At 42.1% G+C, this 23,504-nt stretch overlaps 1 protein-coding gene across 3 annotated transcripts in view; it reads right to left on the reverse strand.

Annotated features, from left to right (window-relative positions):
- Positions 1 to 23,504, reverse strand: part of SIPA1L2 (signal induced proliferation associated 1 like 2) — a 348,073-nt gene that overhangs the window by 96,073 nt on the left and 228,496 nt on the right. For all 3 annotated transcript variants that reach the window (XM_083176266.1, XM_083176268.1, XM_083176267.1), the window contains exons 13-14: positions 18,280 to 18,380; positions 15,305 to 15,684 (exon numbers count right to left, since the gene is read on the reverse strand). In XM_083176266.1, the coding sequence (XP_083032392.1) occupies positions 15,305 to 15,684; positions 18,280 to 18,380 (481 nt within the window). The remainder of the gene's footprint in view (positions 1 to 15,304; positions 15,685 to 18,279; positions 18,381 to 23,504) is intronic.

A 23,504-nucleotide genomic window follows, 5' to 3' on the forward strand; every position in this document is an offset into this window, starting at 1 on the left:
TTTTCATAGTAAAATACAATTTTTGGGGGGCGTATTCATATTTGTGGCATTTACTATGCCAAAAATATGTTTTTTTCATATTGTATTGACCGCCCCCCGAATACTGCTATTGGCTGGCTTGCGGCGCCTAGAGGCAAGCTGTCCAATAACGGTATTCGGGGGGTGGAGCCGCACAATGTAAAGAAAGACACCGTGCGGCTCCTGCGCAGTCCGTCTGCGTTCGGGTAGCCGGTTTATTTTTATCACCAAGACCCCTGGACTACTTCAGGATGGAAGAGGACGTGATCTTCGCCATAGGACACTTGTAAGTTTAATTTCCTTCCACAGGTCCCCTATGGATTTCGTTGGATACCGGACACCGGACCCCCAGGACACCAGACACCTACCTACGGGATCAAGATAGGTAAGTATCAGTATGTGTGGGCTTTGGATGAAATAAAGTTTTATTTATAATGTGTGTCAGTGTGTTTATTTTACTATTTCTATTACTGTGGAACTACAAGTGCCAGTGGGCCCTTTAGTGCCCCAAATGCTGGGACTTGTGTTTCTCCAAGTCCCAGCATGCGGGGGAGGCTTGCTGGAACTCATAGTTCCACAGTATTAGAAAAAAAAATATTCTATTTTTTTACACTTTATCAGCCCGGTGACAACAGCCCAGGGTCACCGGGGACAGCACCAGGCTTCAGCCTGGCCAGGTAAGTCCTGGAGGGGGGGCGGCTTCATTGGGGGGGTCCCCACTCCCCCAGGGCCCCTGGCCAGGCTGACTGGTCGGTAGGGATGAATGCTTTGGCCGCGGGACCTTACATAATAAGTGTCCCCCGGCTGTGGCATTACCCTGCTGGCTGGTTGGGCCTGGGGCTGGTTCTTAAAATACGGGGGACCCCTAGTCATTTTGTCCCCTGTATTTTGGTAACCAGCCCTGGCCCTGGAGCCTGGGGCTGGTTTAAAAAAAATTGGGGAACACCTATTTGGCCAGTTTCCTGATTTTTTTATTACCAGCCCCGGCTCTTACAGTCTGGTACTGGTTATATCCGTGGGGGGGACCCCACAATGTTTTTTTTTCCTTTCTATTTTTTTTACACACTGCAGCCTGCACAGATCTAACTGATCCATGCAGACTGCCCATACAAATTCGTATTAGCGGCCGTATATACGGCCGCTAATATGAATCAATACGAATGAATATGACATTGGGGATTACAAAGCAGTCGTATTTGACTGCTTTGTAAATTCCCCTCCGGAGTACGAATTTGCATATGGCTAAAACAGCCGTATGCAGTCGTATTCATTCGTATTAAGAATACGAATATGACCAATCATATTCATATTCTTAGTAAATGTCCCCCATTAGATCTGATGCCGGGAAGATTACATTGTACCCTAAACTAGCCCTAATACCCTATCCCTAAAGGACAGACTAGATGGGCCATATGGTTCTTATTTGCCATCAAATTTTTTGTTGCTATGTAACTTGCCATTAATTTCCTTTTTGACATTATTGGTTGCTATAATGCACTCATACAAACCGGGCAGGAGTGGTACAAAAATGAGGGCAGCTATACCAGATAACAATGGAGGACACTAAGGGCCCTATCCTGTTTGGTGCGGTCCGTACCGAATTCTTTCGGAGTGCACTTTTTAGCTATCTGCGAATGCGTAGGCAACGCAATGCGCATGTGCAACGCAGTGTCTTCGCACTCGTTCTCACCAATACCGTCTACAAATGTGCACCGAACTCCCTCAGGAAATATGGGCGTCATGTGGGCGTACACAAGGGCGCGGTTTCAAAGTGGGCAAAACTGGGCGTAAATCTGGGCGTACACGTGGGAGTGCATGAACCGTGGTAGGCGTGCATTCGGACCGGACACCCAGTGCAAGCGAACCAACACGGCAGAAATCTGCGGAGTCCATAAGCAAGTTTCAGTTCTCGGAGAGCACTGGTTCATGCGCTAGGCATTCGGATCGCCCAATTAGTACGGCCGCACCTTAAACACTCACAGCTGACCACAATACAATTAACTCCTCTAGTCATTAGTGATTAATTACACTCTTTTCACAGGTTCAATTGGAAGCATTGCTGGCTAAATGGCCCATTACAAAATACTAGAATATATGCTGCAAACATGGCGATACATTAGTGAGGTTTGCAGAAATACACCAACTCGATGCGTACAGTCAGCTTTCCGTCCGTTCGGATGCTGTAAAACCGTGCAGATTCTTTGAGTTCCCACTGCACACGCATGTTTGGATGCAGTCTGAAGACACTCCCTCTTCTTAGAGAGTCCGTCCAAACTGATGCGGACGACCTGTGGGCGTGTGTTCTTAGAATGTCCGCCGTGCGTGGCGTTCGGTCATTTCCGAAAGAACGCACATCCCAAAGAACCAAACAGAATAAGGCCCCAAGGGAGGAATCCATTTGGCTGCAGGCTAAGCAATGTGGAAAAAATCTCTAGTTTTCATGCAACAGAAATGCCATATTTCCAGTATTGTTCTTATGCATACATAGGGTTCGATATGAATGTAAAGGCATTTGTGTCTTAGTGTCAAATTATTATTTTGCTTATTCATACAACTTATTAAGGAGTCAATTCAACAATGAGCAACTTACTTGCAGCTACAGTATACACTGCACTAACTGTATGGCAGAACTAAGCCCAAGCGTCCATTGATCTTGACAATTGGGGGGGGGGGGGGGGTTGTTGGGGGAGCTGCTGTGGTTTAATTGGTAGATTTTTCACATTGTTCTAACGGCCACTGGTCCCCCTCATGTTTGACTCAACTGACCCATAAAAGTATGTATTTTGCACTTGCACCCTTGTCCCCACACATGTACCCAGATGTAGTATTATGGTGTGTACACACAGTGCGATTTACCATTCGATATTAACTATACAGTCAAAATGAAATCGATATTGCATAGACATCGAATGGAAATCGAACATGTTTTAAGTTTTTGATCCCGATTCGATGCCAATGCGTGCTCCCATTCAGCTAAAATCACATAGCCAAATAGACAGTGCAGCGATGACTATATAGTACAGACAGGGGTGGATCCAGGAGAAAATGACAGGGGGGGGGCACCATGATAGAAGAGGGTTTGGGAGGGGGGTGTTAGTGGTGCCAGTGTACATGCTAAGAGAGCGGTGAGAGAGAATAGAACAGAGAGAGGGCGGAAAATATTCCCTAGTGTTTAAAGTACACAGGCTATATCATTTAACTGGCTATATCTTCAGAACCAACTGACATTTACATGAGACCAGTATCATATTGAAGAACATTTGAGTGGGCTTGAATGATTTTGGTCCCTTGAAACTGAACAGTTTGGTTCCAGAGAAATCTACCCTCAAACAACATGAACAGCCATGAAAGTACATTTCAAAAATAAAAAAATCGGTTTATCCGCAATATCTCCGGAACCAATTGACCCATATGGACCATCGATTTGGGTTTGAATGATATCAACCACAAGCTTATGTGATGCCAGGAGGTGGGGGGCTACGTGCCTGGGTGCCCCCCTGAATCCGCCAATGAGTAAAGATCTGTACTATATCAAATGCTTGCATTTGGCTTGCCATGCGAGTCGATCCTGATCGAATAGGGATCGAATAGCAAGGCTATCGTACCGTGTGTACACAGCATGACACTAACTTTTTTAAAGTATGTTCATGTAGACAAAAACTTGCAGAATCACTTTCCTTTTTTATTCTTAGCAACTAATTACAGAAAGTTGTAGGTAACAAATAAGACTAGGTACAAAAGGTTAAGCAGAGCACATTAAAGTTTTTACTATACTGCACAAACCATGTTTTCCTCTAAATTCCTATTCATGTCCAATCATTGAAATAAAATAAAAGGAAACATTTTAACCTCTTCATCAGGGAAAAAACTATTATGGGACAGAAGCATCATTGATGTGTAATCCAATAAACATATAAATCCATTGCTGAAAACTAAACTATCCATATCCATAGAGATAATCCATAATCCCTTCTTTCTGGCCTCTGATCATGATTACATGAGCAACGTACTGATGCCACAGGCTAGAGGTTCCCACTTTAAAATAACACATGAAAAGAGTCTGCAGAACCCTTGCAGAAGCAGCCGATTCCCTTGCTATTTGACTTAAGATTTGAGTGCTATGCAATCTTTGCTATCTCTGTATTTTTTACATACAGTTCATACAATCAGCATTAGATTTGCACTATATAGTCATTGCTGCCCTATCTGGGTTTCGATTTGTGCTGTCACGGGAGCGCGCATCGGGATCGCAAGGTAAAAAACCTGTGCGATCTGCATATACGATTTTGACTATATAGTCAAAATCTAATGTGAAATCTCACCGCATAAGACTTGTTTGGCAATATCTGCTCTTTTTCCCTGAGCTGTGTAAGGGGTTGGGGGCAATCCTGCCCACCCCACCCCACCCAGCATTTACCCACCAGCACGTTCGCTTACATTGATGTCTTGGTCATCAGATTCTACTTTATGTTGGCTGCTACTGGTTGGTGCTGGGAAACTACCTGAATAGGTCACTAGACACTGCTTTAAGGTGCTGAAATATTAGCTGCCTCCCTGTGTGCTGTTTTTGTTGTATTATTGTTGTCCACAGTGTGCCCCCAGCACCCCTCCTCCAGCTCCAGACAGTTTCTAACTATGACAGAGGCGAGGCTGATCTCATGGCTGCCTCACCTCTGGCCTCTCTCTCACAGCCACTGTATTTAAAGCGGAGTGGTGAGTTTTTACTATTAAAATTATTAGAATGATATAAAGATGATATTCATAAATTCTAAATATCTTCATTGTATTTTCTATTAATCTTTATAGTCAACTCTAGTGCACTAAAGTATGACAGTGAGGATCTGCCTTCCCTGCCTACCCTGACTGCATGTATCCTTTTTTCTTATTATTTTGCAAAAGTCTGAATAAAAAAATGTATGTCATTTTTACGTTTCTAAGACAGATATTTTCCCAGAATCCTGAGCTAATGGATTTTTAAGATATAATTTTGGCTATTTAGTTGCATTTCTTCTTTTGGTGAAAAAAAACAATGATGTAACATGAAACTTATGACATGTCTTACCCGGTGATGGTTCCAATTGTGCTGTGATAGTCTCACTCTCTCTCTTCAGCTATACTTTACAGATAAGAATTCAAGTCAGCCAGCTGTTGTGGACTTGCTTTGAAATGAGAACCCTAATGCAAAAATAACAGCATCATCCATTAGTGAGGCGTATATGTCCATATGGGATTTCCTCTAGCATTGTATTGCTGCTTCTTTTGCGAGTGTCAACCATTAAAAGTCTAGAAATTCCCTTCTCAAGGTCAGGCAGAAAGAGAGTCAATGGATTTTTATAGCAAAATAGCTTTCAACAAGTTAACTGGTTGTTTCGGCATTAATAAAATGTATAGGCTAACACAAATGAAGAGTTAGGACCATGTAGCTAAAGATATATGGGGAACGGTGTAATGTTATTAAGATTGTAGTGAAAACATGGTAAATATACTTTATTGAAAATAGAAAAGAATGAAGTGATGTAAATACTGTATATTGTACTGGACAAACCTATAAAATGAAATACTGTAACATGGATGTCTGATTTCTAGCTACAGCAGAACAACACATACTTAGGTGAGATAATGATAAGTGTATAGGGGCACACAACATACTGAAAACAAATGCTTCAATAAAGTAAGTAACATCCCAACAAGGTCAGGGCCATATACAAAATGTAAGGCTGCAATATACTTTGGAAGAGGGGTGATGATTTGGGTATGTTATTGGAGCTTATTGACCAAGACAAAGGCTGAACTTACTAATGTTTAATGAACATGGGGGGTACATTTATTAAAGCATCTAAAAGTGTAAAGTAGTGCTGTTACTCACAGTTACCCATCAGATTCTTTCAATCATTTTCAAGATTGCACTAGAAAAATGACAGCTAGAATCTGATTGCTGTAGACAACATCCCTACTTTTTACTTTTAGAAACTTTAGTAGATTTACCCATCTGCATCTAGAGCAGTGGTCAGGGAACTCGGTCCTCATTACCCCACACAGTGCATGTTTTGCTGGTAACACAGCAGGTGCACAGGTGCACTAATTACTCACAGACACATTTTATAAGGTCGGCAGGTGGAGTTAATTATTTCACTTGTGAGGAGACCTGCAAAACATGCACTGCGTGGGGTAATGAGGACCGAGTTCCCTGACCACTGATCTAGAGTAATGTTAGCATGGAATTGTAAGGGAAAAACAGTGGGTTGCAGCATACAGCAAGACCATGTGGTGTGGTGCTTGATGTAACAAGCAGTAAAAGAATAGAGAAGTAACCAATGGAGTGGAGAAGTTGCCCATAGCAACCAAACAACTTTGAGGAAGAATTTAATTTAAATGATCTCTTACATATTTGTCATCCGTTATTTATCTGTTTGTTTTGCGGACATGGTTGGAGCAATTTGGACGAACACCAACGAGAGGTGGCTTGCCTAGATCCAGATTAGGTTCATGTCCACTAAGACCCCCAATGGCAACCCAGTGGGGGTCTCAGGGGCCCAAATAGTGGTCTGGCCACTACACAAAGTGGGTCAGGGAAGCAAGATATGGCAAAGTTGCATAGAGAGGGTAGAGGATATGGGGTATAAAAAAAAATGTGGTCAGATCCGGAAGCCGACCACTGAGAGGTGTATGCTGGGAACACCTGTGAGCATGAGTTCGGTATGCATTCGGACACTGTTCGGACTGTGATGTGGCTTAACTGGATCCAGATTAGGTTCACAGCCACTAAAACCCCTAATCCAGACCCTGTGGGGGTCGCAGGGGCCAAAAAAGGGCCCATACACTACACAAAGTGGATCAGGGAAGCAGAATATGGCAAAGTTGCATAACATAGCGTGGGTAGAGGATATGTGGTTTAAGAAAAAAAACATGTGGTGAGATCCAAGAGCTGACCAAGCAGAGGTGTATGCTGGGCACAACATGGGCATGGGGAGCATGTTAAGGGTCTTCCGCTGAACAGATTTGGATGAGAACTTCAGATGACACTAGGCGGCCACCTCCTGGGTCTGTTGGAAGAGCTGTCAAGCTTAAAACAAGAGAAGGATGGAGTTGAACTACTGCTAATTGCACAACCAAATCCAAACAACGCCGGGTACCTCAGCTACAGTAGTATAAAATAATAGATGCTGATTGGTTGCTTAGGGGCAACTTCTGTACTCTTTTCACTGCTTGATGCATCGGCCCCCATGATAGTCATGCATTCAATTGAAGTGTGAGCCCAGAACAACTGCAGAATAATTTACTGAACATTCAGTTATATCAAAATGGTTTGACGCAGCAGAGTACAGTATTGTGTTTCTAGTGTCCTGGAATACAATACTCCCAATACAGATTTTCATGACCAGCTCTTGTTTTCTACATTAAAATGTACTGGAATAATCTGTGGGTGACCTCTAAATCAGCTCACTCAGAAAACGTTTGTGACTGTTTTTGCAGTACAGGTGTACACAGTGATTGCATTGAAATTGTATGACTCTGTATTTGTCTGACCTGGAGAAAATCATTTGGAGACATTGAAAACACATTGGACAGATAATCATAACAGACAGCAATATAATATTTAAAGGAACCCCACATGTCCACACATCACACTGATATACGTTTATGTCATTTTCGATCAGGTTTTCCCTTCCAAAGCCAGCGGTCTTGAACACTTGTAAAGGATAGCTGAAGAGGAGAGAGGTAAGACCAGAGCATTTACAGTATAAGAATTACGAGATGGTAAGACTTTGGTCCAGCGTTTATGGAACATCACAGATCTTTCATCACAACAAATATCTTGTACATGAAATATCGACTTCTGATCAATTACCTTCTACTAAAAGCTTAAATCAATCTGCAACACAGTTTTTCAAATTCCAATTACAGTCAAGGTTTTATGGCTATCTATGATAGAGTACAGTTTATAGTTGCCTACCCACCAACATCTTGTGGGAGTCCGGATATGACCGGGCAGAACTTGGACCAGTGGTGGGTTTCCCAATAGGCACATGAGGCCTAGGGGTGACAATTACTGGGGGTCCGCACAGCATATTCACATGCCTGGGATGAGGTCAAACAATTATTTTTATTGTTTTTGTCAAGACTTATGGTGGTAGAGAGAGGGGTGAGGTTGGTACTGCTTTAGCAGTCAGGAGGCCCTACATGAAGGGGACAACGACATGATGGGGATGACTGATCAAGTTGCAACTAGGAGTGACCTGACCCTAAATTCGCCCCAGGATCATTTGAAATCCCTGCTTTGGAGACCACACACCTGTACTGCTAGATTCCTGTGACCCAGTGATTATAACTGTAATTATAATTATAACATTGGGTAACAAGGGATGGCAGTGTTAAAGATGGCAATGGTGAGGGGGAGTTGTAACAGTAGGAAATGAGTGCTGGAGAGTGGCAATGCTGGGGCGGTAAATGATAGGGGGTACAGTGGGGAGTAGGGGTGTTATTGATACAGGTAGTAATTCTGTAGGGTAGCAATAGGTAGTAAAGGGGTGACACTAGTACAAGTGGCAGGGTTGGGGTGGATGTACTAGGGGAAGCAGGGATAAGTGATAGGGTGACTGTAGTAGATGTGGAAGTGCAGAGGGGCAGCAATGGGTAGTGAGAGGGTACCAGTTGGTAGTAGTGGACAGAAGATTCTAAACCTGGTATAGTGCTTGTGCAAGTCTTGGACTTCCATGCCGAGCAGCAATAGATATCCCCATGGGTGAGGCTACTGTAGAAGTGCGGATTCTGTGGCGTATGACACACCTCCTTCTACACCGCGTGGCGTGAGTCATGGCGAAAATCATGCTGGAAGCAGTTCTCCATCCTAGCATTGAATACACTCACAGCGAATCCCAGTGAAAACCCCATTCAAATACACCAGTGAATTGCAGCGAGCATGAAACGGAGAACTGACAGGCATTTTTTTCGGCGAACAGTGAACATTGAATAGGGTGAATCAGATTTTCAGTGAAAAAGATTCACCGCAAGGAGTGAAAACAGCCCGATTCTCCGAAAAAAAGGTGAATCGGGAGCATCGAATACTGCCAACAGACTATTGAGCAATGTTTCCCAACCTCAGTCTTATCCAAGAGATCCAAATAACCCATGTTTTAAGGATAGCCATACTTGACAACAGGTGAATTAATTAGCACACCAGTTATTTTGATTTAATAATTTGTGCTCAAGCATGTATATCAATAAACCCTGGCTGGAAATCATTGATATAGTGCATATCATTTCGTCACTATCTACACATTCATAAGTCGATACCTATTCCACTGGTTAAATAAAGGCAGAGTTTGCTGCTTACCATAATATACTTTAAACTGGGACACTAATGAATTATATAGGTTCTCTATCTCCTTAAAAAGAGGTGGTCAGCCAGCTAAAGAAACTATGGTAATTCCTAAGTGTCCTGGTTCAAATGGATAGGGGGAAATTGGGGAGAAGAGGAGCCGATAGTGGAGATAGGATGGGGCTCATCTTCTTCCCCTTAGCTGTCTGCTGCACTGGAGATACTCTCCAGAGTTCAAGTCTTGAGGGGTGCTTCCAGTTCTAGGACTCATATGGCATAAACAGATGGGACAATTAAAATTGGGGTACCCAGGTCGGATTCAGTATTGAATCCCGGCGGTCGGGATCCCGGCGTTCAGAATCCCGACAGCCAAAATCCCGACAAGGGGGGAACGTGGATCGCCCCCCCCTTGCGGGCTCGCTGCGCTCGCCACGCAGCGGGCCCGGTGCCTCGCTACGCTCGGCACACTAATTTATTCTCCCTCCAGGGGTGTCGTGGACACCACAGGAGGGAGAATGTTTCGGGATTTCGGCGGTCGGGATTCCGGCGTCGGGATTCTGAACGCCGGGATCCCGACCGCCGGGATTTTAACTGCATCCCCCCAGGTCACCTGTTCAGGCCAGGTACCTTGGACAACCACCAGGTAGTTCTTCCACTGTGCAGAATATTCCCGTATTATTACCTGCAGAGATGTGTCCAACAGCCAGAACAATGCCACCTGATACCTCGGGCACTCCTCTCTTGTTAGAGCAGCACACACCTAAGTGCCTAAGCCTTCATCTAGAACCATGTGTACTGTAAGTCATAGTTCAGTTTTGACATAATTGAAATATGTATTGGTAATGACATTATATATCAGAGGTAAAAGGAATAACATTCTCAATGAGTTTTGTTATTTTACTTAAATGTAAGAAATCTTACAGAAATTGTTGATCAGTGCAGTTTCTAATCTTCAAGTCAATGTGTAGCAAAAAAAAAAAAAATCCTGCTGACCTTTTCTCTTGTAAGTGACATTTCCGCATTATATGATGTAATGTCTCTTTAGGCCATGGGCTATGAAAATATTCTGCATAAAGGTACAAGCTATTTCAAGATTTATACACCATTTCTCCTATTTTGACAGCAACTATTGGGAAGGGACCCATTAATTCCTGTCCCTGGGAAGACAAGATAGTCTTGCTCTTCCCTGTGTTATGGTACATTCAGCTTAGGACTATGTCCCCTCACCCACCCTTCAGCTTTAGCTGCCAAGTATCCAAATAGAGAAGCAAAGCAATGACAAATAGAAAGCTTGGGGAAGCCTCAAAGCCACTAACTGCAATCAGCTTATAGGAAAATCACTTTAAAGTACAATAAGGATGCCATTAAAATATGTAGTAGGACAATGAATATGATTGCATATATTGCTTTTAAGAACACTTGCTTACCATTTTGAATCAGCTAGGAGGCTCTCAAAACTTGAGTGGCACGCCTGGATGCACAGAAAGGTGGGCAAGTCTCCTAGATCCCCCGCCAGCAGCTCAAAGACCCACCTCCCCTTCAGTCAACCGCTTCTAAGCGGACTTGATAAGATTTGTGATGAATTGCATCATTGTAGCCCCGCACCTGCTAATAAATGACTGTTTTCATGGCCCTGTATAGCGGGTGTGGAGCCACAATGATGCATGCTTCCAATTATTTTAAAGGTATTTATATTGGTTTGGTAGAACTTAAATGATCTGCCGATGATATGCTACTCGTATCTGATCTTTTAGCATCCTTTCCACCCATTCTAAATTTATTGCACACTTTTGAAACATTTGCAGGATATAAAATGAATCTCAATAAATCTAAATTGATGCCAGTAGCTAAACTTTCACCTGCAGATTTCTGCAATTGTATGTTTTCAACTATCCCACTATGTTTGTACTAGTATTGCTCAAGCCCCAAACCTAGGTGCCCTAGACCAGGGGTCATCAATCTATTTTGTTCTAGGACCCCATCAGACAATAAAAATAATGACAGGACCCCAGCAAGTTACTGCAGAAGTCATCATATCACTTGTGTAGTCAGCAGACAGCACATACATGGCAGCATTGTGGAGGCACAGAGTCTAATATAACAGACAATTCAACAGATTTTTAGGACTCCTTGTATAACTGACTGAGATTAGAAAAGTCATCAGCCTGATGGTCAGCAGCATGGAGTGAGACTGTTGTCACTCATTGTGCTTACCAACTATCTGTTGCATCTGCTGGTTTCTACATGTATTGATATGTATATTTTTTTGTACTCTTTTGAAATAATAAAAAGATTTTCTAAACAAAATTTTCTATGGTATCTATCCCCATAAAGAACGTTATTTGCAAGGAGATAAGGCTCCAGCCAATCAGCTATTAATTGTCAATTTACATATAGAAGCTGATTGGCTGGTGCATAACCACCTTGCACATAACATTCTTTATGGAGATAAATACCACTTCTCCAAGCTTTATACATTTACCCCCGAGTATCTTGCACCATATAGCGTATACATTCTAGCTGTATATGGTTCAAGTGATCATAAAATAGAAATATTCATTATTTTGGAAATTATGTCACATTTTGCCTGGAAAGTTGGGTATATGAATTGGGAACATTCACTGCCTGTGGCTAAAAGTAACACATTACTGCATCCTTAATGAGGAAATCAATTCCCTAGAAATTTGGATGTGAGAGCCATACTTTTTCACAACTTTTTAGAGAACTTAAAATGTAATTGTATTATAACGCTCTTCAAGGATGCTAAATTCTTGACTGTGCAAGCATTCTACTGTATTATATTTAATTTTTGAATAAGCACTGTACAATTCAGAAAACATTGTATATATTGTGTCAGTGATGCTCCAAACACATTCACAAGTCTTTCTTAGGGAAGAGCTGTTGATTGATTGTGGAAGTTGGAGAGCAGTGTGAGTCTGAGAGCACTAGGTGTGACTTAATAACAGCTATCTATAGTAAAGAGTGCCAGCGGTTCCGAGGTGTGATTACACTTGATTATTTAATGTATGAAAAAGGTTACATGAAAAAATAATGGAAATGTTGATTAAGTAGAAAATGTCCCATGCTCACATGGTATCCGGACTCATGATAGATGGAGGAGTATTCAATGTTTTTTGAGAGTCTGGCTCACCGCTCACTGTTCTGTGTCCCTGTGATCTCGCTGAAGTGCTCTGCACTTTTTCTTATCTCCTCATTTCTGACTTCCTCAGTATTCAACGTGTGGCCAGCTCGCCGGCCCCTTTTGCGAACTTAGCATAATTATGCGAGTTCAAATGGGAGTGCTGTAACTGGAGAGATCTGTTTTCTCCTGCTCTCCACGTGAGCTGGTCAGACTGAGATATTCCTGAGCAGGGTGTTCATCTCAGCAGCGTGTTCCTCGCATTTGTGGACTTGTATTTTTTTACAAAGGTTTAGAAAGGTTAATGTTTTGTTCAGTATTTATTTTACAACAAATGGCTGTGTGACTATTTTAATTGGGTTTGTGCAGCCGGATGTATTTTGTTCTGTTTGGCCTTTATCCTTGTGTTGTTATTTTGGCATTGTTTCTTTGCCCTGTGTTTTTATTTAATTTATTTTATAATTGTTAGCGTGTTTGAAAGCCTGTTTGGGGGTTAGGTGAGGAAGAAGAGAGGAAGCATGGGAAATTACTAGGAGCATTCCAAAATGATTTCTTATTGTTTACCATTAAAATAACTTATTAAATTCCAAATAAATTAATATAGAAGTACAGCATTATGGCACTTGCAATAAATACATTAGAGTACATTTTTTTTAATTTATAAGCCATAAAAAACAAAAAAAATAACAACTTTAACAAAGATAGCCCTACAGTTCACCTAAAAAAGATGCCGAGGGAAAAATGGAGAACATCTCTAAAAAAAGAAACCAGCAGGACTCGCAATTTGTGCATTGAATACACTTTTTGAGACAGACACTAAAATCCCTATTGAACAGACATGGGGAGAAGTGCAGGGAGAACAAAGTTAACTTCGCAAAATATTTTTGGAGAAGCAACAGAGTTGAATACAGGGAAGCACACAATAGGAGAGAAAAGTTCACTACTCTCCAAAAAACATGCACACTCACCGTTATTTACGGCGACATAGGAGCATTGAATGCATGCAGGACTCTAGGTCGACACAAGTTTTTCATGTTTTTCTTGGTTTAGACTTGGTTTACTATCCACATGGACATAGGCCCTTATTCAGATCTGATCACAGTACAAATTTGTTCTTAAAGTGGGCAAAACCATGTGCACAGCAGGTGGGGCAGATGTAACATGTAAAGAGAGAGTTAGATTTGGGTGAGTTATTTTATTTCTGTGCAGGGTAAATACGGGCTGCATAATTTTTACACTGCAATTTAAAATTCAGTTTCAACACACCACACCCAAATTTAACTCTCTCGGCACATGTTACATCTGCCCCACCTGCAGTGCACATGGTTTTGCCCATTTTGAGAGCAAATTTGTACTGTGATCAGATCTGAATAAGGGCCAAAAAGACTTAGAATAGAACCATGCCCCAAGAATGGTGTGCGCAGCATAAAAAACCTTGTGTCGACCTTTCTGTGCCGACCATGTCTATGTCGAATTTTTGCCTATGTCAACCTTCTGTCAATGTCGACCTTGAGTATATCAACCATTTAAAGGTATCGACCTACCCACTGCTAACTATTAGTGGTCGACCTAATGACTGTCGACCTAGAGTCATTCTATCATTTATACCTTAATCTACTCACATATGTCAAGAATGTTTAGGTAACAAACACTACAAAAGTTTTAAATAAAGTTTTGACTTTTCAAGGAACAAATGTGATTTTTAAATGTTTGGTATTTGTGATACTACTAAATTGTAATATACAAACAGGAGCTTGTTATGTTTTCCTCGTATTAATTGAAACATGTCATAAGCATACATTATATATAGGTCTTAGTTGTCTGCTCACATGGATACAACCTCCCTTCTTCACTCCAGGGCCCCAATAGGTCTAAAACTAGACCCCTTACCCACCACACTAGCATACCTCCACCTCTGTCGCAACCTCCGTGAGTCAGTCAAGCATTTCTCCTGGAAGATCCCAGGAATAGCCGGTTCCAGTCCTTGCTGTTATTAGCAAGCAAAAATTTAATTTCTGGCACCCCAGCCACAGCACTGTGAGCAGGATGGTGTCATTGTTGAGGATACAAAGCAAGGGTCTATGCAGTATTCAGCCTTGGAACGGGGCCCTTTGGTTCCAATGGCAGTGGTCCATCACATTATGATTATAAGACCCATAACAAGACTTGCTGGCCTGTGTTTCCATTGTGGGAGTGGTCATTCCAGGGATGTCCTAATCTGTTGTGCTCATGTACTGCAGGTATGTGTCTTCCCTACATATGTTGCACTCCCCCTTTCTCTGCCATATGAGAGAAAAGCGGTGAAGTGGATGGGAGATGTAGAATATAGACAGGATTAGGAGAGAATGAGGGAGAGAGGGAGGAGATGAAGAGAGAGGGAATGAAGGGGGAAATAAGTTCCTGGGGAGAGAGAGGGCGGTGAAGGGGAGAAAGAGAATATGAAGAAGAGAATAGGAGGAGGGCAAGGGAGAGACAGGAGAAAGGGAGAGAGAGAAATAAGAAAATGGAGGAGGGTAGAAGAGAGGAAAGCGAAATACGGGGGATGTGAGAACGATGGAGTAAATAGGGGGTGGAATGGAATATGAAAGAAATGATCAATGGAAGAGATATGATGGATGGGGAAGATGGGAGCAAAAGGAGGAGACAGATAGATTAGTGCAAGATGGAAGATGGGAAGGTGAAGGACGATTGAGGGAAAAAACCTTTACAATCGCTATTGACCCAGTGAATGATGGGTCCAGTATACTAGCTGCAGTACAGGACAAAATAAAGAAACATTATAAATAGCAGCTACAGATGTACAATATTGCACATCCTTTACACTATACCTGGAATGTGAAGATAACTCACTAAGATCTCCCATGCTTCCAACAGCTACCGGGCTGGCAGAGTAGTTGTGAACAGAATATGTGCTTCTACGACCATCATCTGCTGTGCTTTCTGGAGAGTTGTTCCATTGCATCATTTGTTCTGCTCGGCTGTGTGAGGCAGACCTGCTGCTTGTATGATGTGCAGAAGCTATGACTTGCGTGGAAATACTACATGGTGCTGTATCAAAACCACTGTCCGTTGAGGCCCCTTTAATATATGTTAGTCCAAGTAACTCAGGGTCCATAAGGTCTCCAGAGCCAAAATGTTTATCATCGCTATTACTTGATGCACTGCTGGAAACAGTATTACTGCTTGAATGGCTTGAACAACTTTTGATCTGAAAATTTTTGAAAAAAATATGTAATAAGTTATATTAGTAATAAGTAATGAAAAGGAATGAAATTACGAAGGTGGTTCAATAAGTAAGGTGACAAGATCTCTCATGTGTAATGTTCTCAATCTCATGCTAATTTCCCACCAGACCGCTTTTTGTTACGGCCATTAGATTGCCCCCATATCAGTCATACTGTCCCAATTCAATAAGCTGGGCAGGCTATTGGAAACATGGCCAAACACTGAGGTTCATAGTGTGATCAGATTTCTGCATGTGAAGGGCACATCAGTAGCTGAAATGCATCACCAACTTTCTGAGAGGAATGATGATAACTGTAGCCGTTGGGTCCGGTTTTTAGATCTACAGTGTCTAGATAGACTGTCAGTAGGTTACATAAAAGATCGACATACAATAGGTCTACAGGGTCAATAGGTCGACAGGGTCAAAAGGTCAACATGCAATATGTAGACAGGGTCAAAAGGTCGACAGGGTCAAAAGTTCGATATGAAAAAGGTAGACACACAAAAAAGGTAGACATGAGTTTTTCATGAGTTTTTTTTTAACACCGGCTTGTTCTTACTTAACCATCCATGTCGATATGGAGCAAGAATATAATAGTGTGTCAAGTATAGTGAGGCATTGTGCCCGAATCCGTAGAGCCATGCGAGGGTACGCATTACAGTAATTGAGGGTCTATGTCAATAGTTGTCGACATTGACACAAAAAAAGTAAAACCCATGTCTACCACTTCATATGTCAACAGTTTGAACCTGTTGACCTTTTGACCCCGTTGACCTTTTGACCCTGTCAAAATATAGCATTTCAACCTTTTGGGGTAGACCTACTGATTGACTATCTAGACACTGTGGGGGAAATGTAATAGGATGAGAGATTCAGAAAGTGAGAGATTTGGTAAGAAATCTCCATTTGTTTTAAAGCGGCAATCATCTACATTGCTAAACCAGTTTGATTTTGCAGTGTAAATGATTGCCACTTTTTTACTAAATCTCCCACTTTCTGAATCTCTCATCCTATTACATTCCACCCTTTCTATCTAATAATCCGCAACCATCAGTTATGTTTCAGTTTGGTGCACTGCCTTTATAATGGCAGGACAGGCGTTTAAGATGAGCAGAAATGTCTTTTACGCCAGTATAGATGTCTACGGTAGGTGTACCATTGGAACAAATAGTATGGGGACTATACGGAAAAATAATCTGCACCAATTATATACTATTCATTATACTTATATGTATGAGTTGAATACATTTACACAAAAAGTGGTCTGGTGATTTGCCAAGCCAGCCTTTCTCCATTATATTACAGTACAAATGTGATGTCAGATTATTGGCAAAAATAGCTGAGCTGGAAAACTTTAAAATTAAGGTAGTTCCTTACTTTCCCAACAGTATACATGCCTACAGTACTGTAAAATGTAAATGTTCTAATTGCAAATGCATCTGCATAAAGGAGTGATAAGGCAAATACATTTTTTCAATTGCAAATGCATCTGCTTAAAGAAGTGATGGGGCATGTTATCTTACCCTCGTACAAGTCAATGATTGGGATAGTTATATCTTGAAAATGCAGATTAAAAATGCTAATTATAGGCTTACTGAATGGTTAAAAAAAAAACAGCAACATAACACTAAAATAAATACTGCACTTCTGTGAGAGTTTGTATGATGCTTTTAAACTAGTGGCATTCATTTCCCATTACACCAACCTACCTTTTATGAAGGTGCTGTATGTTGGATGTTAGGTTTGTCAAATCTATGTTTGAATCTTTTTCACTAGCTATTATGCCCATAATACTGCCTAGGCATCTGCCTGTTGTATAATCAGAGCCCAGAGCAATTGCGGCACACAGGGAGTGTGGCCTGTCACAAAAGTCATGTGCGCTCACGTAGGGGAAATGCCCTTATTGTGGGCAGGAAGGAGGAGTGGCGTAAAGTGCTGCTGCTGCCAGGCCTGCCTGGGTGCACAGGCCATGCCAGCAGCAACACTGGCATATGTATACATATAGATCAATAAAGCCAGGGGGTGGCTCAGCTGCATGCTTACCACCCGCACCACCATATAATACAAACCATATTACATCCAATCAAAGGCGGAGCCTAGTACGATGGTGGGAAGAGCGCCCGTAGGGCGCAATGAATAATCTAGTTACTGAATAATCAGCCAGTTTACATTGGTAAATGTAAATATACATCATTCAATATTTTCAACATATTGAAATATTGCTCACACATTGGGCCTTATTTTGGTTCATTCTTTCTGACAAAATCCTTCTTAGATTGGCAAAACCATGTGCACTGCAGGTGGGGCAGATGTAACATGTGCAGAGAGAATTAGATTTGGGTGGGGTTTTACTTCAAAGTGAGATCTATATTGCAGTGTAAAAATAAAGCAGCCAGTATTTACCCTGCACAGAAACAAAATAACTCACCCAAATCTAATTCTCTCTGCACATTTTACATCTGCCCCCCTGCAGTGCACATGGTTTTGTCCATCTAAGAAGGATTTTGTCAGAAAGAATGAACCAAAATAAGGCCCATTGTTAGAACACAAAATAGAGACAGTTTTCAATAAACTTACACGTAAATTCTTGTTTGGTGATATTTTGACATTATTTTCTTTTTGTACATTTCTTCCCTTGTAGGAGCTGAGTTTTTTATTTGATGACATAATACACTGATCTAGAGAAGAGAACAAAATAACAACTTACTGTAATGCAAAATAAAAAAACAAAAGATAATGAAATATTATTTGAGGATCACATTTCATTTCACACACAATATACTTTAAATCTACATTGTGTGTAAAATTGGTGGGAAAGGGTTGGGGTGTGAGAGAGAGGATTAATCACACGCAAGAATAAAGAGATTGTGGATTGTGATTGGTCATCTGGCTTTACTGATTTACTGATTCTGTTACAGAACTGGCAAAGATTAATAGCAGCATACAACAGCCCCTGGGGCTCTGTGTAGGGGGACAGCGCAAGTTTGTAGAATATTTCCCAGGATATAATGCAGCTTTCATGTCTCAAAAGATAGACATTAAGTGCATGTTTTTTTGTACAGTTATACAGTATGCAAGTGGAAGACACTTTCGAAGTTTAAACAGGACACACATCATCTGAAAGACGTCACTAAAATGGAAAAATAACGCACACTCAGGTTACATTTCACTTTAGTTAGCTGCTTCTTCACTTCGCTGTCAGTTTGTTTTTACTTCTAGCTATCACAGACATATTAATTAATATACTGTTTAACTGCATTCTGTTATTAATGTCAATTTTCTTGACATTCTCTTAACAATACAACATGTTTTCCATCTTACGTTATATATTGTATGCAATCAACTTGTCAACCCAAACCACATACATAGTCCAAATACTATCATATTTATATCCCATATCTATATTAAATATATATTTACTGGCCTATTTCATCTGAATTTATTATACATATTTTCCCTTTTTACACTGTTCCGTGATTAAATGGCAGCAGTCTCAGTCATTGTAGTTTAATTTCAGTCAATGAGATCAATTACTAAAGCTCAAGCAGATTAATCACTGAACATAACCAGCTACTAAGCTTTGCATTTCAGGGCCAGATGAAGGGCCACAACATGGTCCTGGAGCTGGAAATGTTTTACGGGCATATACAGAGAAGGGGAGAGGATGTGAGCAGTGCTGTATGGGTGTGGTCAGAGCCACATGGGTGTAGCCAGTGCCATGTGGGAGTTTACACCCCCTAGACTATCAGACTCACTGTCACAAAATACACAAATATAGGAAAACTGCAGAATTTTGTGATAAATCAAGAAATACAATTTTAATACTTATGGTTTATGGTCAACTGTGTGGCCAGCTTGGGGGCTTGTTATCATCACACTGTCATGTCAGGTGTGGTATGGGACTCCGACAGTCTGGATCCCGACAGTCATTATCCCGACATCGGAATTCCGACTGCCCGGAGTCAGACAGCATGGTGAGCGCAAAAAAGCCCCTTGCGGGCTCGCTGCGCTCGCCACGCTGCGCTTGCCACGCTGCAGGCACGGTGGCTCGCTACGCGAGCCACCTATTCTATTTTCCCTCGTGGGGGTCGTGGACCCCCACGAGGGAAAATAGCCGGTGGCCGTCGGGCACCCGGCTGTCTGCGTTTTGACAGTCGGGATCCCGACGTCGGGTAAACGACTGTCGGGATCCCGACTGTCGGGAACCCATCCGGCACCCGTCACGTCATGCTCCATACACCCTATTGTTAATCTGTGTCTGGGCACTTTCCTCCTTGCTTTTATGGCTATTGGGATTCTTGCTCTTGGACATCCAGTTTGGGAGTTACTGCTGTTGGTGACAGAAGGCTGGATGGGTATCGGACCATTCTGTCTGCAGGTAGTGGAGGACAGTGGAACAGTAAAAAGAGTGGACAGCTATGGTGAGTAACAGCCAGCTGTGTAGAGGTGCCGGACTGTGGGGAAGATGTACTATGCCTTTGAAAGTGATAGAGTGGAGAGAGATAAAGTACCAGCCAATCAGCTCCTAATTGCCATGTTAAAGGCTGTGTTCAAACAAGTACAGTTAGGAGCTAACTAATTGGTAGTTTCTTTCTTTCCACTGAGTCACTCTCCAAGGCTTAGTACATCTGCACCTTTGTTTGATTTAGCAGGCAATATGCATCAATCAGGCTCAAAGGCTGGGCTGTGCGTTAGGCGGACAGTGGGCAATGCTGATGCGCTTTCCTTTTCACTAGGGCTCCTGCACTCACAGAAATAGCTTCTTGTTCTTGCCAGAGACTCAGATACTCCCAGCCAATGTCCCCAGCCCTCAGCACCACTCTCACTAAGGAACTTCCCAACTGGTGCATAAGACACTTACTATTCGCCCTGCATGCAAGATGTAACCAGCACCAGCGTGGGGGCCACTTAAAAGTTCTCTATCCCTCAATATTCAGGTGACCAGTGTTAAATAGTTTACCACTATCGATGGCTGGGTGCAGAATCACCATCTATGGCAGCCATCGATGGCGTCTCCATCGATGGCCATTCCTAGTTGTGGCCAGGGATGTGTGGGTGTGGCTAGGGCTGTGTGGGTGTTGCCAGTGCCATGTGGGAGTGTACGTTCCTACACTATCAGACCCACTGTCTCATAAAGTATAATTGTAGAAATACAATTGTAATACTTATGATTTATATAGATAACTGTGTGGCCAGCTAGGTGGCTTGTTTTCCTCATACAACAGGACCAGATGTGCTAAGCTTGAAAAGTGATAACATTGAGTGATAAAAAAACAACCAATCAGCTCCTACCTGCCATGTCACAGGCTGTATTTGAAAAATGACAGGTAGGAGCGGATTGGTTGGTGGTTTATCACTCTACATTTTATAACTTTTCATGGCTTAGTACATCTGGCCAACTGTCATACGAGATGGGCCTATTTTTATGTAGAGGTCTGAAGCTGTGGCTCTATCCGCCCCATTGTTAAGATAAGGAAGTGGAAGCTCAGGCCACACAAGCTGTCCCCTGTGTAAGTCAGGGTTGCTGACTTTTGTAATCTCCTCTCAGCAGAAGTTAGGGGGTGGGGCTTAAGAGTGACATCATTAAGCCCCGCCCCATGATGAAAAAATTACCCGTTTTGCTGATTTCCTTGGAGGGGTTGGGGCTTTCCTTGGAGGGGTTGGGGCTAAAATGACGCAATCGTGGCACTTTAGCCCCGTCCCCTCCGCAAAGATCGGCAGATCTGCTTATTTAAATGGCAAGGTGAGGGGGAGGAAACCGCAATCAGGGGGGAGGGAGGGTCCGATCTGATCTGATGTGCGGACCCGGAGAGCATACTGTAGGTATTGCACAAATGATCTTTGTGTCGGACCCCCTCCTGTTGGCAGGGAGCAGGGCTAGCATGTGATACATCACATGCAGAAGGGCCCCAGCGGCTGGAGGGGGATTGTGTGTGACTTCTATCACATAGGATGAATGACTTACCCAGGGTTGCCTACCCTCCCGGATTGGCCGGGAGGGTCCCGGAAATCAGGTCCCCGTCCTGGCCCCCCGGAAAGGTGGGCAATCCTCCCGGATTTTGCCTCACCCTCCCGATCTCCCCAGCAATTGCCCGGCCGCATAGTTGAATTTCCGCGATTCATGGCTATTCGGCGGGAGGGGCTAAATATGCAAATAGCGTAATTTAGCCCCGCCCCTCCGCGAGGCCCTGCAAATTGGGGTGGGTGGGGTGTGTTCCAGTTCTCGGGGCGAGGCTTGATGACGTCTACATCAGACCCCCGCCCCCACACATGATGCTGACAGTCTCCTCTCTGGGCTTCTCCCGGAGAGGAGAATTTAAAAGTAACCAAGTATGGACTTACCTAAAATACTAATTGCTGGAAACAGGTTATGTTGCCCCTTAACAGTAAAATGTTCATATTGTGTATGTATATAAATATTTTAAAGATCTTATTAACGGCAAGAGAAATACTTGAACTTTTTCATGGAGTAATCTATTTGCATGCGTGTCAGACATCAGCTGGCTCAGTTAGCAGTAGGGCATTTCACTGTAAGCTTGTGCTATTTGACCCACAGTAATAATATGATAAATGACAGCCAGACATTGTTATTGTTTGTGACTAGGGCTGGTTCTGCTGTCCCCTTGTTTGTCAATGTATGCTGCTGGAAAGCAAGTAGAAAGATAACACTCAATTTACAGCACAATACATGCCCTACAATTAGTGGCTTAACACCACTAGTGTCACAATATCATTTATTTTATTAGAACATGTATATCACAAAAAATACAGCATTAAAAATAATTCATGATATAACGGGATTAAAATTCTTAATTTGTTCTGCACAGTCTCTCCATGGTGTAAATTTCAAGTGTTCTATGTATTTTCTACAGACACAAGACAAGAAGTGAGACAGTGTGACTCACTGCCAAAGTGCTTGTCCTCAGTTCACAGCTCAGTGCATAATTCTGTGAGCATAAGAGCAGCACAAAGTATGTGCTGTACTACAAAACATCCCTGTGTGAAGGCTGCATTATACATTACGTCAGGGGTTCCCAAACGCGGCCCTCAATGCACCCTAACAGTCCAAAGGCACAGGTGACTTAACCCTTTGAGTGCCAACATCTCTGTGAGAGATGTACAAAATATCTGCTAAAAATGCCAGCGTCACTCACATTTGTTAAATTCAATTACAAAATGTTTTGTAAAAAAAAGAAAAAAATTGATATTTTCTATTTAAGTTAAATATTACATTATGATGAAAAGAAATTGTTTGCTTGGCAATTTTTTACACCTATTTTGACAAATTCACTTGGCACTCAAAGGGTTAATTAATACCTCAATCCATTTGATTATACATCTGTGCTCAGCCATGAATATCATTGAACCTGCCTAGATAAGCACATTGCCATGCCTGGGCAAAAGACAAGAAGGAGACTTCTTTGAGAAAGTAATCAATGGGCCTATACCAGAGTCCTTACCTTTATAGAAGGAATGTCATAAATCATGCAATTAAAAAAAAACAGATTTGCCAAAAATGGAAAATAAAAAGCTAAAGAAAGCATCATTTAAATATATCAATGGAATAAGGTTAAAAAAAATTGTAGGTCCCCTAAGGAGTGAGGAAGGGGAATTGATTAGTGATGGTAAGGAAAAGGCATACTGTAGGTACTGAACGCTTTCTTTTGTGTACTAATTTCCCGATACTTAATATTTGTTTAACCGAGGAAGAAGTCTGTAAGCATCTATGCAAACTTAAGATAAAAAAGTTCCCCAGGGCCTGAAGGCATACACCCAAAGTTTCTAATGGAACTAAGCTCAGA

The sequence above is a fragment of the Crinia signifera genome, chromosome 3 (assembly GCF_055691185.1).
Source record: "Crinia signifera chromosome 3, ASM5569118v1, whole genome shotgun sequence".
NCBI lineage: Eukaryota > Metazoa > Chordata > Amphibia > Anura > Myobatrachidae > Crinia > Crinia signifera.